The sequence below is a fragment of the Triturus cristatus genome, chromosome 1_2 (assembly GCF_964204655.1).
Source record: "Triturus cristatus chromosome 1_2, aTriCri1.1, whole genome shotgun sequence".
NCBI classification, from domain to species: domain Eukaryota; kingdom Metazoa; phylum Chordata; class Amphibia; order Caudata; family Salamandridae; genus Triturus; species Triturus cristatus.
This window is the reverse complement of record NC_140580.1, coordinates 839,967,246-839,985,699: the sequence shown is the minus strand read 5'-3', so window position 1 is coordinate 839,985,699 and position 18,454 is coordinate 839,967,246. Positions and strand designations below refer to the sequence as shown.

At 49.2% G+C, this 18,454-nt stretch overlaps 1 protein-coding gene across 19 annotated transcripts in view; it reads left to right on the top strand.

Moving 5' to 3' along the window:
• The window catches only part of EIF4G3 (eukaryotic translation initiation factor 4 gamma 3), a 1,568,346-nt gene that overhangs the window by 959,156 nt on the left and 590,736 nt on the right, over window positions 1–18,454 (top strand). For all 19 annotated transcript variants that reach the window (XM_085608969.1, XM_085608978.1, XM_085608977.1 and 16 more), the window contains one exon: window positions 9,156–9,392. In XM_085608969.1, coding sequence (XP_085465095.1) covers window positions 9,156–9,392 — 237 coding nt within the window. The remainder of the gene's footprint in view (window positions 1–9,155; window positions 9,393–18,454) is intronic.

The following is an 18,454-nucleotide window of genomic DNA, read 5'->3' as shown; positions in this document are numbered from 1 at the left end:
AGGAGTAAAGTAGAGGCGATGTAAAAATTTAAAATGAACCAGTCTAAGGCGAGCATTACCTGTCACTGCATTAGTATGAGAACAACTTTCCTCCCACTGGTCGTCCGACATTGGAGCTTCCAGGTCACTGTCCCAGTCCGTACGCGCTCTAAGGGAGGGGGGCGATGGAGCCGCTTGTGCATGTTTATAGAACATGGAGACCACATGTGTCGGAGTGTCTGCCTGAAGCAGAGCATGTAGAGGCGCCAGGATATCCGGCTCATCCGGGAAGCCAGGCGTGACCGCCTTGATATTTTGCCGAAGCAGAGTGTAAAGAAATGTATCCATTACCGAAGGAGATCTGTCACCAAAGAATTGTGCCGCCGTGTGAAAACTCCCCTGGTGGTATAGATCACCCCACGTGTGAATCGCGAGCCTTGTGAGCATTTTGCGACCAATTTCCTCGCGGGTGACACTCAATCTGGGATCATGTGCCAGGACCATACGAGGAGAATATAGGAATTTAACTTCCATATGGTCCGCAATGCGATTCCAGGCCCGTACAGTGCAGTCGACCGTGGTGGGGTCCCGATCACCTATTCGGGCTTCCGTGTATAGATATCCTGAAGGTTGCTCAGGCCTCATATACCCATCCTCTACTGCCAGGTGTGCCATAAAGGGAGGGGGGTGAAACCAATAGGCAGCGAAGTGGCCCTGGGCGCAATCATAGTATCGCTGAAAGTTAGGTACATCAAACCCACCCTGGTGAGAAGGCAACATAAGTGTCCGCAGCCCAATTCTGGCCTGTTTACCACCCCAGATAAGTCATGACAACTGGGATTTGAGGGCCCGGAAGAAGTATGAACCTGGGCTATATGGTATATTGGTAAAAAGGTATAACAATTTGGGAAGGACCACCATCTTAATCAGGGAAATATGACCTGCCATTGACAGCGGGAGATGGATCCATTTAGTGACTTTGTCCGTAAGTTTGTCTAGTACAGTCCCGTAATTAGCTCTAATAAGGGCCTCCCGATTTCTGGTCACTCTGATACCCAGGTATTTTATCTCATCCGACTCCCATACCAAGGGGTAGTCTAGAGGGAACTGCAAGGTCTTGTCAGTCAAGGGGAACAAGGCTGATTTTGTCCAGTTTTTGTATCCCCGCTATGGCTCCGAATTTAGTGATCTCGCGCAGCAGAGGGTTCAGATTTTTTTGCGGTTTATGAACGTAAAGAGTCATGTCATCAGCATACAATGCAATAAGTAGCTGACGCTCTGGATAGATAAGAGAGCGGTGGTTGTGATGCTGCCGAAGTTTGGCCGCCAAGGGTTCTACAGCGATCGCGAACAGAACTGGGGAGAGAGGGCACCCCTGCCGGGTACCTCTGCGGATAACAAAAGGGGCAGAGCGGGCACCATTGAGCAGGACCGCAGCTTGAGGCTGGTGGTACAACAGCCGGATCCAGTCCAGGAAGTTGAAGGGCATGCCCATCTGTTCAGGTAATGGCAGAAGGTAATCCCACTGAAGGGAATCGAACGCCTTCGTGGCGTCTAGGAAAACCGCGGCAGCCTCACACCTAGGATCAATATCCTGTAGTACCGCCTGCAGAGTGCGCAGACTGTGAGAAGTCGCACGATTCGGGACAAACCCGGCCTGATCCGGGAGGACTAGACGTTCCATCAGGAGATTAAGGCGCGTAGCCAGTACCTTTGCCAATATTTTAATATCCGTATTCAGCAAAGAGAGGGGCCTGTACGAGTCACATTGCTCTGGTGACTTACCTGGTTTTAACAGAGATGTTATAAGGGCTTCGCGCATCGTAGCCGGCAAGGTACCCTCCTCTAGGGCGGAGTAGTAAAAGTGTTTCAGTATTGGGGCCAGTACATGAATGAAGGCTTTGTAAAAGTCAATCGGTAACCCGTCCGATCCCGGTGCCTTGCCCGACTTCATGGACATTATAGCGTCTTGTATTTCGTCAAGTTCAAGTTCATGATGTAGGAATTTCTGCTGGGACAGACCTAACCAGGCAATTGCAGTGTCGTCAAGATACTCATGTAGGTTAATCGGTGTTGTCCTGTGGGAGGTGTAAAGCTTGGTGTAGTGGTCAGTGAGGACACGGAGCTGGTCTGTGAGGTCTCGCTGCGGGACGCCGTGTTCGTCTAGCAGGGAAGCTACATAGTTTCGGTACCTAGGGGATCTGACTGTGGAGGCCAATGCCCTGCCGGGTCTGTCACCCTCGCCATATACCCGCGCGACAAAAGGTTTCCCTAGGAACTTGCATTCTTCATCTGCAGCTTCAGTGTATTCATTCAGTTTCTCTCTAAGCTGTGCCGCACCTACATGCCCCCGTGCGTTCTGTGTCATCTCGCGTTCTAAGTGCCGTATCTCAGCTTCCAGCTTGCGCAAATCTCCGCGCAGAAATTTGAGGACTCCTCCCCCTTTAGCTATACACCAACCTCTCACGGTGACTTTGAATGCTTCCCAGACCGTAGTAAGGCTGGACACTGAGTCTATATTACGCTCGAAAAAGTCTTTTATGTCTTGCTCTACTTCCGCCCTGAAGGCTGAATCTGTGAGGTGCGCAGGGTTGAGGCGCCAGCTCAAGTAAGGGGACATATCGAGGAGTATGCGTAGTGTAAGTAGAACTGGTGAGTGGTCCGAGAATGTGCGAGCAAGATGAAGCGCCTTGACCAACCATGGGGAGAGGCCCGCCGACAGAAATATGTAGTCAATGCGTGCCCATGTGGAATGTACTGCAGAGTAGTGAGTGCCCTGCCTGAGTGAGGGGTGTGAGTGCCTCCATGCATCGACCAGATGGTGTTCGTCCACTATGTCTAATAACGTGCGTTGAGTGTGTGTGTAGTGCGACAACTGTGGTGTGTGATCGGGTTTGAGTGCAGTATTGAAATCGCCCCCTAGTATGACGTGATATACCCAGGGTTTGTATTTTGCCCCACATTGTGAGAAATGCGGATGGGTCATCCGTATTGGGGCCATAGTAGCAAGCAAATAGTATTGTGTGTGAGTGCAGTTTCCCCCAGATCATGCAGTATCTGCCACCAGAATCTACTTCGGTTCCCGCAGGTGTAAACCCCATCCCTCGTCTCACCAAAATGGTCACTCCTCTAGAATAATTCGAGTAGGATGAAAACACCTTGCATGCAGCCCAGCGTGATGCGAATGAGGGTGTCCCTCCCGGCATTAAGTGCGTCTCCTGAACCATGGCAATAGACACTCCCTGCCCGTCCATGTATCCCAGGACTTGTCTCTTCTTTCTCGGGTTATTTAACCCGCGTACGTTCCATGAGGCCAGCTGAAATTGCAAAGCCGGCCGCGCGTCCGCTACGTCCCCCATTCACCCAGACAAAGATATATGTGGCATGTAGTCATGGCATATAGTTTCGCATAGCACTCAGTATCACAAATAGAACAAAACTCCCAAAGAACTACCCCCCCTCCCCAACTCCATGCGTGTGTAACTGGTGAGTCAACGGTTCCAGAAGAGAGTCGGAGTATAGGCCCACCCACACCGGCAACCCCAACTAGCCGGGTACACAGATCCCTCCCATCCCCCCCACCCCAAACAGTACCAACCCCAAAAACATAAAGAGTATAACCGATGCTCCTACCCTACTGAGGGAGGGGGTGTATTGGGGCTCGCCCATTGGGGGACAATGTCTAGGGGCGCCCAACCTACCAATCACCTCCCTACTTACACCCACAAGGAACCATATATGTACCTGGTTTCTCAGTGTGGGACGGAGGTGGGTGACCGAGCACAAAATGTAACATATACCAGTTCAAGTAATATCAGTAATAAGGTACCTCACCGGGATATACATTGTTCTGGCCGGGCAAGTTCAGCAGTGGCGTCGACTTGAGTCTGGGGTGCCACCACGACATGTTCAGTTCTGTTGTGCCATCGGTGAAGGTGACCTAGAGCGCCGCCTTTCTGCGTCTTCTCTGGCTAGGTCCTTCTTGTGTTGCTTGATGAAGTCTTCCACTTGCTGCGGAGTTTGGAAAAAATGGTGCTTGCCTTGATGAGAGATTTTCAATTTCGTAGGGTAGAGCATGGCGTATGGAATCTCCTGGGCTTGTAATTTCTTTTTAACCCCTGCAAATTTCCGTCTGACCTCCTGCACCGATGTAGTGAAATCGCGGAAGAAGGACAACGTTGTATTACAGTATCCCACTGTACCAATCTCCCTTGCGCGTCTTAACATCGCGTTCCGGTCTCTGTAGTTAAGGAATCGCGCAATGATGGGCCGCGGCTGGGCTCCAGGGGGAGGACGGGCAGCCAGGGATCTGTGGGCTCTTTCCACGATGGGGTGTGAGGAGAAGGATTCTTTCCCAAATAGCTCAATAACAAGGTTCTCGACGAAGACCTCCATTTTCCCAGTGTTGGTGGACTCCGCAAGGCCAAGGATGCGGATGTTATTGCGACGGGACCTTGCTTCTAAATCCTCATTCTTTTCCGTAATTATTTTGAGAAGCCTGTCCATTTGGGTTACTTGTCTACCGGTAGAAGTGGCTCCATCTTCCAGTATAAAGATCCTGTCCTCAGTCTCCTTAATACGAGTATCGTGATGATCCAGCTTAGCAACAACACTGTCCATTTGAGTATTGATGGTGTCAATCTTTGAGTCTATGGTCGACAGGCTTTGTTTCATGCTCAATAATAGAGACTTCCAGTCATCGTCCGGGGTTCCAGCGGTGGTAGAGCTGTTCTCCGGTTCCGGTGTCGTCTTGGGGTTTTTCCTTGTTTCGAACGGTATCTTGGACTGTCTGGCATCGTTGCGGCCCATGACGCGGTTAGGCGTCCGCGGAGCCGAGGTAGAAATGGTAGCCAGGTCGTAAATAGTAGCACTCGATCTGAAGCTGGTACTAACCAGTCGGGAGGCGAGGGACCCTATTACAGTATTTTCACTGCGACAGAAATCAGGATCTTGGAGGGTCTGAGCCGCTCAGTGTGTCGGTCTAGGCCGCCGGCAGTTAGGAGGAGGGACTTGGAGAAGCCCACAACGAACAGTGACTTTAACTTTAGTCGTAATGAGGCCCGCTGAGCAGTGATGGGTCGGGCTCAGGGCGACAGCTAGATTCGCAGAAGGGGACCTCCCGTCGATCCAGGGGGCTCCAATACGCATCGGGGGATGTCCACACAGGGCGCCCCCCTCGTTCTTTACACCCCGTAAAGCCCTGTCACAGGGCAGTGTTCCTACGCAGTGTTCCGGATGAATTCAGCTCATGAAAGGTTACCCCAGAGGTTCTGGGCTGCACCCTGGTGCGCGGGTTCTTGGCAGCCACTCGAGCTCCGTCCTACCTGGTACACGTCCCTATGAGTTACTGGCCCCCTAGGTGCTGGAGGTTCTGACGTCGTGTAGAAATGGTTTATGCCGTCCACACTGCTCACCAGACAGTCAGTCCACCATACGACTACCCGCCCCCTCCAGCCAAACCGGTGAGTGAAGGCAACCCCCGCACAGACCTCCGAGCAGATGGCAGAGGCAGGACAGGCTGGGAGATGAAGGGGGACTCCTCACCAAGACGTCCCTGCAAGCAGTTTAACGGGTGATTTTTGCTTGGCGCCAATTTGGTTGGCGGGTGAAAGCAGGCTGTATCACTCAGGCCCAGCAAGGGCCCAGCCGAGCCCAGTCACAGCAACGCAAGGGTGTTCGATCTAATGCGGTACCAGTAGTTACTCCGAGCAGTGTATAGCGGAGTGACACAAGCGGAGCCTGTACTTTCACGCTGGCAATGTAAATATCGCAACCGGCCTCCTGTCTGGCAGGCCGCGCAGCCCCGGTGTCGCGTGATGAACTTCCCCGGTCACTCGGCTGGTTCCGGGAGGTCTGTGTGCCCAGTTCTGGCCGTACCGGAGGCGGAGATGATTTTTGCGGACGTGAGATGCAGGGGGACTCCACACCACGACTCTCCTGCAGGTGTAGAGAAAGGCGATTTGCACTAGGCGCTTTTCTTGGTGACGGGAGGAGGTAGGCCGCGTCTAGCAGGCCCAGCAGGGGCTCAGCCGTGCACCGTCACAGCAATGCCAGGGAGCCTGCCCTGATGAGGTGCCAGCAACCATCCCGGGCAGCGTGCAGCGGAGAGCCGCAATCCGTGTCCGTGCTTCAAAGCTGGCAGTACAGAATTCAGTTACCGGTCCCCTGCCTGGTAGGCCGCCCAGCCCCGGAGTTGCGTAGAGAAATTCTCCCCGGCACAAAGCAGGCCGAGGGAGGTCCGTGCACGCCGTTCCGGGAGGGTAGGCCCGTCCGGTGGTAGAGAAGATTATCGCGGCGAGATAGTGCCGCTACAAGGCTGATATTTAATCAGGCAGAGTCAGTCGGTGTCCCAGGCCCAAACGGTGTTTCCCGGCCAAAGTCTAGGTAATGCAGCCTAAATTGCCGGGTCCTGTCCGGCCGTGTTCCCACGCATATAAGCCCTTCACGGGCCGCTCACCGCGAATACAGGGCAGGTGTCACCGCCGCTGAGGTGTTAGCTGAGCTCCCTCCGGCGCTCCGGTGCTCCTTGCGGGACGATGCTCCCGCCTCGCTGTGCAGGCCGCGAAAGCCCTGGGTTTTCCCAACGGGCGAACGCCGCCCACACGCAGGTCTCAGAACGGCACGGCACACCGCCTCGGGGAACCACTGCAGATATCTCGGCTTTCAGCTGGGCGATTGCAGCGTTCTTGGCACCGCTGCGGTCAGCATACGTTCGTGGACACAGTGGTGAGGGTTACGAGCAGTTTATCGTGGTCAGGATGCCATAAAGGATGTTGGAAGTGCCCGGTCTGGCAAGAGCCTCACTGCAGTGCGACCATCTTGGTTTGGCGCCACCTAGCGCCCCCAAGTACAATTTAGATATATCCTTAGCTATATGACTATGATTTCTCAAAACACAGGTACAGGAAGAGTGGTAGCTCAACAGCAGCCCTATTACCTTTATGATAACCCCTCAAGGCCAGGTAATGCATCTCTGCTCCTTCTAAGAGTGGTTTACCCTGGCTAAGGTGAAATGTAGAATGACTCCAGACAGGGGATCATCTGCCAAAGAACTGCAGACCCAAACAGGAAAGTAGGGTGGTGAAATTTACTCTGGCAGGGTAACTATTGGTATATGAAAGGCGATCTGGCTTTTCACAGGGACTGTAGATAGGCCATCTCTTCGCAAGTTCCAGATTTAAAAGGTCTGGATTATCCTGCCATCACAGTCAGTCTTTCCCATTGTGCATTGAGAGTGCAGTAGCCACTATTGGCAAGAGCGGAGCACTTTGCATATCATACTTACTGTCTGATCCCAGCTCTGATATTCTTGCATTATTAAAACGAGTGTACCCTCGGGCTTACATGATTGTCGGGCTCACTAAGCGGATGTTTTCAAGTACTTGACTGCTTTTATCTGAAATGTCCCTTTTTCTGGGGACTGGCAAAGTCCAGTTTGGTTTTTTGTGTGAATAAAGCTTTTCTCAGCATCTTCTGTTAAGGGGGCTAAAGTCATACACTGGTCACAAATGTAGAAATTATGGCAGCACGCTCCCAGCAGCACTTATTGACAGTTTGCCTAACAAATTCACACATTTCTTCTGGACAATGAGCATTTCAATCATTCTAGAGGTTGTAAAGGGGTTTGTACAGCCCTCCAGTCTCAACCATCGAACAAGAATATTCACCTCAATTCATTGAAGTTGATATTTTTATTTGTCATGTCAAGTTATCTACACTTGTTACTAATAGCTCAGTCTTCACAAGTCGAATTGGACTTTGGTCTGCAATGGAAACCTCAGAACAATTTTGAAAGCCATTGAAGATTTATCACAAATAATTCAGTGCTATTTCACTGGCATATCTGTCAGACAGTATCCTGCCAATAACATTAACATCCACATGATACATGTCTTTAAGTAAAAGATTTCTTGCATGGCTTTCCTAACATGGGGAAAGGGCTCCAGTGGCAGTGCTTCTATTCTACTTTACAACCTGCTAAAGTAAATGTACTCATGTATGCTCTAGACTGCTTATTTGAACCCTTTTTATGAAATAGGATTACAAATGGAAGAAGTAAAGCTTATCAATGACTGACGCAGTGCAGTCAAGTTCCAAGGCATCTTTGGGAAGCCTATGAGCACCTCAGTCCATTGACCTCTTATCTTTTAAGGTAAGAAGATAAAGGTTACTGAACAGATGCTTGCTTGCACCATTTAGACTGCAAGCAATGGTTCCTAGATTTGCACTACCCCGTTACTTTATTGTCTCTTCATCAGGCAGCCTCATTGCTGGGGAATGGCTCAGTGAATGGAATATGACCAGTTTAAATGACTGCACCCTCATTGTGCTCAAGTCCCTTCTTGGCCTTCTGTGGAAAACCAGAATTCTAAGCCTGCTTCTAGACGACCCAGGAATACCATAAACTACCTGAAATGTCTTAGACAAGAGAACAGGATAAGAAACCACACACACACTATTCTAGTGACAAAAGGTAAGAGATGACAAAGAAGATCACAGTAAAGAGTGCCAATCGTTGAGTACAAATTGTTGGAGAAAAATACCAAAAGGGTGTCATTAGTCTTGCAAAAGAAAACGTTTGAGAGAGAGCAATAATAATGTGAACATAGCATAGAAATGATTGTGTAGGGGGCAGGTAATCTAGTGAGAGTCGAAACAAGAAAAATAACATACATAAAGTTGATACAAGAGGAAACGATCATCCGGCTAATGCAGAGGATAAAATGGTTTTCCAGAAAAGAAATTGCTATTAAGGTTGAGTAAAGGAAAAATAAAGAGTGGACAAGGTAAGCTAAACAAAGTCAGATGAAATGGCGCAAGGAGCAAGAAGGAGAACTGAATCAAATAGGATCTCTCTTTTGTGGCAGAATTCGAGAGGCAAAGTGCTGTCATGCCTCTTCCTTCAAAGATATTTAATAAACAATGGACAGGCGGCCCTCTACAACATTTTTGTGGCATAGGGAGAAGTCTGATCACCGACAACAGTGAGTTTAGAACAAAGGGCATAGTGATCTGACATATTGGCCTTGAATAAGAACAAGCAAAACCTATCATGGAAAAGACTTAATTTTGTTCTATTTCGAGATGTGCTCCACTGGTGGTTTTCCACACTGCACAGACAACTGCACAAAGGGGTGCTATTTTTATCCTTAGACCTTTCTATTATCGTTCCACAGCCAGAAGAGAAGAACAGGCTACAGGAGGAGTTGGAGGAGGCCAAGGACAAGGCACGCAGGCGATCGATCGGCAACATCAAGTTTATTGGAGAGCTGTTTAAGCTGAAGATGCTGACGGAGGCTATCATGCATGACTGCATGGTTAAGCTGCTGAAAAATCATGATGAGGAGTCACTTGAGTGCCTCTGCCGGTTGCTCACTACCATTGGCAAGGATCTTGACTTTGAGAAAGCAAAGGTAAGCCTGGAGTCTAATCTACGGATCTTATGTTCTCAATGCTGTGCTTACGGTGTAGAGTTGCTGACAAATATTTAATAGAAATATCACCCTTCACGCAGATATTTATGAAACTTCATGTGCATTTCAGCCCTAACCGGAAGACTGAATGCCTTTTACCACCTTTAAAAGCAAGACAGTATTTGATTAATTTTATGTACCTCGTTTTACCAAACAGAGTGCATTCTAGGAATACTTTGACACAGAATGCACGCTGGGCACAACCCATAGATGAAAAAAAAATTGGAAATGTTTGTAAAACAGTTTATTTACAACTGTAATATATGCTAGAAAGAGTGAAAACCCTAGTAAATTACATTTTCTAGATGAACAACTTCAAAGATAATGATCCTGGAAAGGTTAGAGAAATTGCAGCAATGAGGTAAAATGAACCGATTCCAGTTTAAAATGATAAAATGAAAGGTTTACTACGAGTTGGCAAAGTATCAAAATATAATTTGAAAAGGTGCAAATTTGATTGTCTGTGTTACCTAGCAACAAGAATATACCCAAGACTAGCTTGAAAAAGAGGAAGGTTAAAGCTGTCTGTTCTGATGTCCTTATGCCATTTGCGGTCAGCTGCTCCTGGTCTGTTCTCTAGAGTGCTGGCTCTTCAAGTAGCATGTAGGACATGAGAGGGTGATGGGAGGGAAGTGTCAGCCTATGAACAATGTCCAACAGGCAATGTAGGAATCTGGTCGCTGGTCAGTGACAGGTATTTGGGTATTTAAAGCATTTAGTTATCCAGGGATTCATCTTTCATAGATTCACATGCTTGAATCATTCCCTGTTATTAGGTTGGGAATCCCTGGGAACTTTAAAAAGCAGGAAACAGCTTTACAGTGGCCATCGTCCCAGCATCTTTTGTTTGTTTAGTAGCACATGCTCCTTATTTGAAACAGCTTAAATATCACCAGTGAGATGGAAGTGCTGAGTTCTCTACTTTCCTTAGAGGCCATCATAATTCTGATATCTGCTACATTTCATGTTTGATGGGCTCCTGGCGAACAGCTCTGCTCTAACCTATGTTTGACTTTTTTCTGGTTACATAGCAAGATATACTTTGTCCTCTCTGAGGTTCAGCCGGCCCTAACTTCAGATTTCATCATTTTGAATATTTCTGAGATTTTTTTCTCCTGAATACTTTCGTAGGGGGACTGCTGCCTATCGTCAAATTACACTGTAACTGAGAAATTGAAGAGATCTCGCTTCAAGTCTTGCTCAGAGTGGGAACAAAAGATCATCTACCCTGATGATCCTCATGATCAAGATCTTTATTATCTGTAGCCCATTGATAAAGTGTATTTGTAGAAAGTTGGCTCTGTATCTGCTATACCAAAATTAGGTATAGTGTGCACAGTGGAACCCTAAAGGTAGGCAGAGGTAAAAGTAGATAGCACCTTACTCTCTATTTGTGGTAGTGTGGGCGAGCCGTAAGGCTTTATCAGAGGGTAGTGATAAGTCTTTGTTGTACACACTCAATCAGCAAATGATGTCACACTTTCAAAGACTGAACTGAGACCAATTTGATTTGTATTAAAATATTAGTTCGAGGCATATGAGCTGCAGATTATACACTGTGCATAGATCGCCATCTGGTGTTGGGCCCGGATGTTTGCAGTTTGTTTTTCTTCTTGGACAATCTTTGGAAGTCACGAGTTCGGTGACTCCTCCTTCGGTCCGTACTGCGCATGGGCTTCGGCTCCATCCTCAGATTGTTTTTTCCGCCATCGGGCTCGGATGTAATACTTCGTGCTCCGGCTTCGAACCTCTCCCATTTGACCTTCGACGAAAAATCCTCGTCCATCGAGATACTTCAGACGGAATCATCTTCCTCATCTCTCTCTTCGGCACTTCCTCGATTCCAGGCATCGGCAGCGGCCTTCGGGCCTATCTCGACTCCGGTCTCGGCCGATGGAAAGGACTCCCTTCAAGAAGTGCCCAAAATGTGGGTCTAAGTTTCCCCACACCGATCTCCACCAGGTGTGCAACCTCTGCCTCTCTCCCGAACACGAGGCCCGAGACTGCCCCGCCTGCAAGTCTTTTCGATCGAAAAGGACTATTCGGGATCGACGAGCTCGACGCACCATGGCACACTCATCGACCTCGGCTCCACCTGACATCTTCGGAGAAGACACCGGAGCTTCGGGACAGCAACACAACGAACAGGAGGACGATGTCGTCAGCGCTTCCGAGGCCGACGACTCCGACGTGGAGGAGATCACACCGGCGCAGAGGGTCGTGAGTACTCTACCCCCTCCCACTCCCGCGCCCATACCGAAAAAAACTCCGGTTACACCTTCGCCTCCGGGCCTAGGGAAAACCAAGCATACCGCTTCCATCACCCCACCTTCGGGCCCGGTGAAGAGGTATCACAAGTCTCCCGGCGGCTCGGGCTCGAGCCAGCCTGCTAGCGGTGCCGAAAAACTCCCTTCGCCACCGGAGAAAACCACACCGAGCTCCGTTCCGAAGCCATTGGTGTCGAAACCTGGCCTCTCGGTGCCGACCAAACATAAATCCCTCGGCACCGACGCTCCCGTGCCGAAGCCTGCCTCTGCACCGAACAAAAAATCGGAGGCCCCGAAAAAGCATGGCGCAGATAAACCGAAGAAGCCGTCGGTCCCGAAAACATCGGCACCGACAGATGAATCGGTGCCGGAGGAGCTTTTCACTCCAGATCCTCTACAAAAGACTTTAACAAAGGATCCAAAGACTGGACATTTGACTTTGTCTTCAAAGAAAAGACATTTAGACAAGCCAGCTCCTCCTCCACCACCAAAACGGAAGAACTCTGCCACATCTCCTTTCAGAGTACCCTCCCCACCGCCTCCACCTCCTCCACCTCCTCCACTTCCCCCACTTCCCCCATCTCCACCTCCACCTTCTCCACCCTTGCCTCATCGCTCTCCAACCCCGTCTCCAGACCCTGATGACCAAGGGGATCCATATTATGATCCACCAGATGCCCCACAGGACCCCACTCCTCCGGGAACACCAGACCCATGGGAGGATTATCACAATCCATATGTCCCAGATGTGCCTCAGGATGATCTTTATCCATCCAGGCCATCTCCACCGGAGGATTCCCTGGGGTTCCACCACTTGTTGCAGCGGGCGGCACATTATCGTGGAGTTACACAGTGATCCAGTTGAGGAAGACTTGACACTTTTGACATCGCAGATAAATCTATTGCCATATTGCCCATGCTTAAAGGGGTGACCAAACATGCGGCAGAGGTTTTCAAAGACCCAGTCAGGGCTAGGGTCTTAAACCCCAGAATAGAGAAGAAATATAAGGCAGCCCCCACAGATCCTGCCTATATTAAAGGACCTGCGCCCCTAGACTCATTAGTGGTTTCCACAGCTAGGAAGCGATCCAATTCTCAGTCATCAGGTGAGGCTCCACCACCCGATAAGGAGTCCAAGCTCTTAGATGCCTCAGGCAAACGCACTGCCTCGCAAGCTGCCAATATGTGGCGCATCGCCAACACGCAAGCGCTGCTGGCATGGTACGACAGAGCGCACTATGATGAGCTGGAGGCTCTCATGCAACATCTCCCAGAGAAATATAAAAATAAGGCTCATGAACTGATACAAGAGGGAAAGATCATTACCAACACCTCTATTAAATGTGCCCTTGACGCAGCAGACACAGCTTCCAGGGCTATAAACACCAGTGTTCTGCTTCGCCGCCACGCCTGGCTCAGAATCTCAGGCTTTAAGCCGGAGGTCCAAGCATCTATATTGAACCACCCTTTTGACCAACAACACTTATTTGGCCCAAAAGTAGATGAAGCCCTGGAAAAAATGAAGAAGGATACAGATACGGTGAAGTCTATGGGGGCATTAAAATCCCACACCCCTAGACGCTCCTTTCGCCGTTCTTCCTTTCGAGGCACTGGCAGAGGTTACTCTGCCGATAACGCCTCTACCTCCTACAAGTCCCCTCCTCAGACTACCTTCTCAAAGGGCTATCAAAGAGGTGGATATAGAGGGAACAATAATAAAGGCAGGGGCAAAACCAGCACCGCCTGTTCTGCCACTCCGCCAAAGCAATGACTTTCCCCCGCTCCCCCCAGACCATTCCACTCCAGTCGGGGGCAGACTACAAGATTTTTTTCAAACCTGGGAGACCATAACATCAGACAAATGGGTGACCCAAATTATTCGGTCAGGGTACTGTCTCGAACTAACATCTACCCCCCCCAAATATTCCACCCAGGCACCGTACAATGTCACAAGAACATACCACACTGCTGAAACAAGAGGTACTCTCCCTCCTGCAAAAACAAGCTATAGAGCAGGTCCCCGTCAATCAGCAAAATTTAGGGGTCTACTCTCTGTACTTTCTGATACCAAAGAAAGACGAGACCCTACGGCCCATTCTAGACCTCCGGCCGCTAAATGCATACATACATTCAGACCATTTTCACATGGTAACTCCACAACAAGTTCTCCCACTCCTCCGTCAGGGCGACTTTCTCACTACACTGGACTTGAAAGACGCATACTTTCATATTCCAATACACCCTAATCACAGAAAGTACCTCAGATTTGTGGTGGACGGCCAACATTATCAGTTCATGGTTCTCCCCTTCGGGGTCACAACCGCACCACGAGTGTTTACCAAATGCCTAGCAGTAGTGGCGGCACACATCAGAAGACAACACATTCACGTCTTCTCCTACTTGGACGACTGGCTAATAAAAGCCGCGTCCTACAGCCAGTGTGTGCAACATCCAAACACTACCATCCAACTACTCCACCAGCTAGGCTTCACGGTGAACCACCATACCTCGGTGCCACTATAGACACCTCAAGAGCTATAGCCTATCCCAATTCAGCCAGAATCGCAAGCATACAAGCCTTGCGCCAAAGATTCCTTCTTCAGCACTCTCTCCCAGCAAGAGTGTTCATGAAACTAATAGGGATGATGGCATCTTGCATCTTCATAGTGCCTCATGCAAGACTCCACATGCATCCACTCCAAGAGTGCCTAGCATGCCAGTGGAACCAGGCCCAGGGACAGCTGACGGATCTGGTGTTGGTGGACGGTCGCACCCATCGCTCTCTGCAGTGGTGGAACACCACAAACCTTTCCAAAGGGCGACCGTTCCTGGACCCGGTTCCTCAGGTGATTCTAACAACAGACGCATCGCTCTCCGGCTGGGGAGCGCACCAATTACACCTCACAGTGCAAGGTGTATGGACGCCACAACAAAGGTTACTCCACATCAACCATCTGGAGTTATTGGCGATCTTTCTAGCCCTGAAATCGTTTCAGAAACAAATCTCAGCCAAAGCAGTCCTCATTCGCACAGACAATATGACTGCAATGTATTATATTCAAAAACAGGGAGGGACACACTCTCCCCAACTCTCTCGCTTAGCATATGGAGATGGGCAATACCACAAAAAATCTTTCTCCTGGCACAACACGTCCCAGGTATACAAAACACCATGGCAGATCTGCTCAGCAGACAAACGCAGCAAATGCACGAATGGGAACTGCATCCACAAGTTCTTCACCCATTCTTTCACAAGTGGGGGCATCCTCAGATGCCCCCACGAAAACAGAAAATGCCCAAGCTTCGCCGCCAGATACCCACACCCATTGTCCAAAGGCAATGCGATATGGATGAACTGGTCAGGCAAATTTGCATACGCCTTTCCGCCTCTCCCGCTAATTCCATTAGTGGTAAGGAAGCTACAACAGCACTCCCTCACACTCATTCTGGTAGCTCCCACATGGGCCAGGCAGCCGTGGTACACCACACTACTACAGCTCTCGGTGGTACCACACCAAAAACTGCACCTGTCCCCATGCCTCCTAACCCAGAACCATGGAGAAATCAGGCACCCGGACCCAGCTCAGCTCACCCTTGCGATCTGGCTCCTGAAATCTTAGAATTTGGATACCTTAACCTTCCCTCCGATTGCATGAACATTCTCAGGGAAGCCAGACGTCCTACCACTCGAGCATGCTATGCCGCAAAGTGGAAGAGATTTGTTGTTTACTGCCGTAACAATACTATCAATCCTTTAGATGTATCCATACAGCACATCATATGCTATCTGCTCCATCTTCAAAGGTGTAACCTGGCTTACTCATCTATCCGTCTACACCTAGTAGCAATTGCTGCTTACCTGCAAAACAGACAGCATTTATCACTTTTCAGAGTGCCTGCTATTAAAGCCTTCATGGAAGGCCTTAAAAGAGTAATTCCGCCCAGGGCACCACCCTCACCTGTGTGGAATCTAAACGTAGTTCTTACAAGGCTAATGGGTCCGCCTTTCGAACCAATGCATAAATGTGAGCTACAGTTCCTTACTTGGAAAACAGCTTTCCTCATAGCTATCACTTCCCTTAGAAGGGTTAGCGAAATACAAGCGTTCACTATACAACAACCCTTTTTACAGATACATCACAGCAAGGTGATACTTCGCACAAATCCAAAATTTCTGCCCAAGGTCATTTCCCCCTTCCATCTCAATCAATCGGTGGAATTACTGTTTTTTTTCTCGCAACCTCAATCTGTTGCGGAAAGGGCTCTACATACACTTGATGTTAAAAGGGCTTTACTGTACTACATTCAAAGAACGCAACCTTTCAGAAAGACTAAACAGTTATTTGTCTCCTTCTCTCCACCGCATAAAGCCAACCCCATCTCAAAATCGGGGATAGCTAGGTGGATTGTAAAGTGCATACAAATTTGCTATCACAAAGCACAAAGAACATTATCTGTTCCACCTAAAGCCCACTCTACAAGAAAGATAGGGGCTTCTATGGCTTTTCTAGGGAACATACCCTTAGATGACATCTGCAAAGCAGCCACATGGTCAACACCGCACACCTTCACAAAACATTACTGTGTAGACGTGCACTCCAAACAACAAGCTAGTGTGGGCCAGGCTGTACTAAAGACTGTTTCAAACCACTGCAACGGATACCGGTGGTCGCCGCTAGGGTTGGGTACTGCTAAATAATCTATGCACAGTGTATAATCTGCAGCTCATATGCCTCGAACGGAATATGCTACTTACCAGTATGCATCTGTTCTTGGCATGTAGAGCTGCAGATCTACACACGCCCCCCCAGCTACCTGTATCCGTTCCAGTCTATCTTATTTAGATAAAACACACATGGGTTTCTTTACTATTATCACTACGCTCCATCTTTTCCCTGCTGGCGAAAAACAATCTGAGGATGGAGCCGAATCCCATGCGCAGTACGGACCGAAGGAGGAGTCACCGAACTCGTGACTTCCAAAGATTGTCCAAGAAGAAAAACAAACTGCAAACATCCGGGCCCAACACCAGATGGCGATCTATGCACAGTGTATAGATCTGCAGCTCTACATGCCAAGAACAGATGCATACTGGTAAGTAGCATATTCCTTTAGTTGTAATTGTTTTCCAGAGCCAAGCTAGCCTGGCACAGGTTAGTGTAAATGGTACTAGTCAAGGTAGGTTGAACAATGCAAGCAAGCTGATTGAAAAGGTCTTTGTTACAGGTTTGTAAATCTTTTCAATTACGCAGAAATTACTGTTAGATTACGTTTGATTACTTTACAGATTACTTTATGGATTACTTTTTCTATTCATTGTAATATGCCTAGACATCACACAGACATTTCCTAGAGAAAAGGCAAGTCAAGCATTTTTTAGTTATTTGCAGTTTTTCAAGTTCTCATACAAAATCAACTCCACACACAAAACAGTTTTCAAGAAAAACAGTCAATGCAATCCTATGGAAGGAAATTGAGTTATCGGTTTACAGGTAAGTAGTTATTTGTAGGAGTTTGTATTCTGGGGTTAGAACCAGGGTTTCCCAGGGTCAAGGATGCACTCTCAAAGCACGATGGGTGCAGAGTGGTGCAGACTCGCAGATTTGGCCGGAGCCAGTCTGTGGGTGGGCAAAACCGGTGATCACGGGAAACAGTCTTTCTTGTGGAAGGCAAGGCAGGTCCTCGGGGTTCTTTAGGTTGCTGACTGCAGGACACACTGGGATTTCGCTGGAGCAGGTTCGACGTGGGGACAGGCCGGTAGGGCTGGGGCCAGGTCAGTGGGCGTCCTCTTCTTAGTTTCAGCACGGCTCGTCAGTTGTCCTTCTCCTCTTCTTCTTGGTCTGTTCTTGTCTGAGGAGGCAAGGTTCAGGGTTGCCCCTAAATGCTAGATTTAGGGGCGTTCTAGGTAAGTAAAGTTTGGGACCAATGGGTCCATTCCTTGGGGTGGGTACACCCCCTATTATGCCACCCTCCAGTGGGAAGGGGGTCCTATGCCTCACTCTGGTTGGCTGGGTCCCCCCATCTGCAAGATGACGGTGACCTGGAGTTGTGCTTCACCTTGCCTCCCCCAACTGAGGGGTAGGGTTGGCAAAGGTGGGCACACCTCCCTTCATTATTTGGTTTTCCCGCCGATTCTCCTGCCCAAGGGGGGGGGGGGGGGGGGTCAGAACTTGTGAGGGCCAGTTGCTGGAAGCAGCAAAGTCCTGGAGAAGGTCACAAAGGCGGCAAGCCTTTGAAGCTTCCCCTTCGTGGACCCTGCCCATCCTGGGGGATGAGGCCTGGCACCTTGTCCCAGGATGTGCATTGTTTCAGACCCCAGAGAGCAGCAGGCTCTCGACCCAGGGGTCCAGAAACGTGATGTGGTGGCAGCTGGCAAGCAGCTACTCAGCTTGGACACTAGTGTTAGGTCATTATTCAGGGACCATCTCTAAGATGCCCTTTGAGTGCATTTTTCATTAAATCCCACACTGGCATCAGTGTGGGTTTAATGTGCTGAGAAGTTTGATACCAAACTTCCCAGTTTTTAGTAAAGCCATTATGATGCTGTGGAGTTTGTAATGACAAACTCCCAGCACCAAACACTCTTAATGGCATTACTGCATTTACAATGTCTAAGAATTGGCTTAGGCACTGTAGGGGGGTACAGGGCTCATGCACCTGTTTCCTCACCTGCAGTGTAGTGCACCCAGCTAGAGAAGTGTCTGACCAATGCCAGAGCAGTGGGTTGTAGGCATG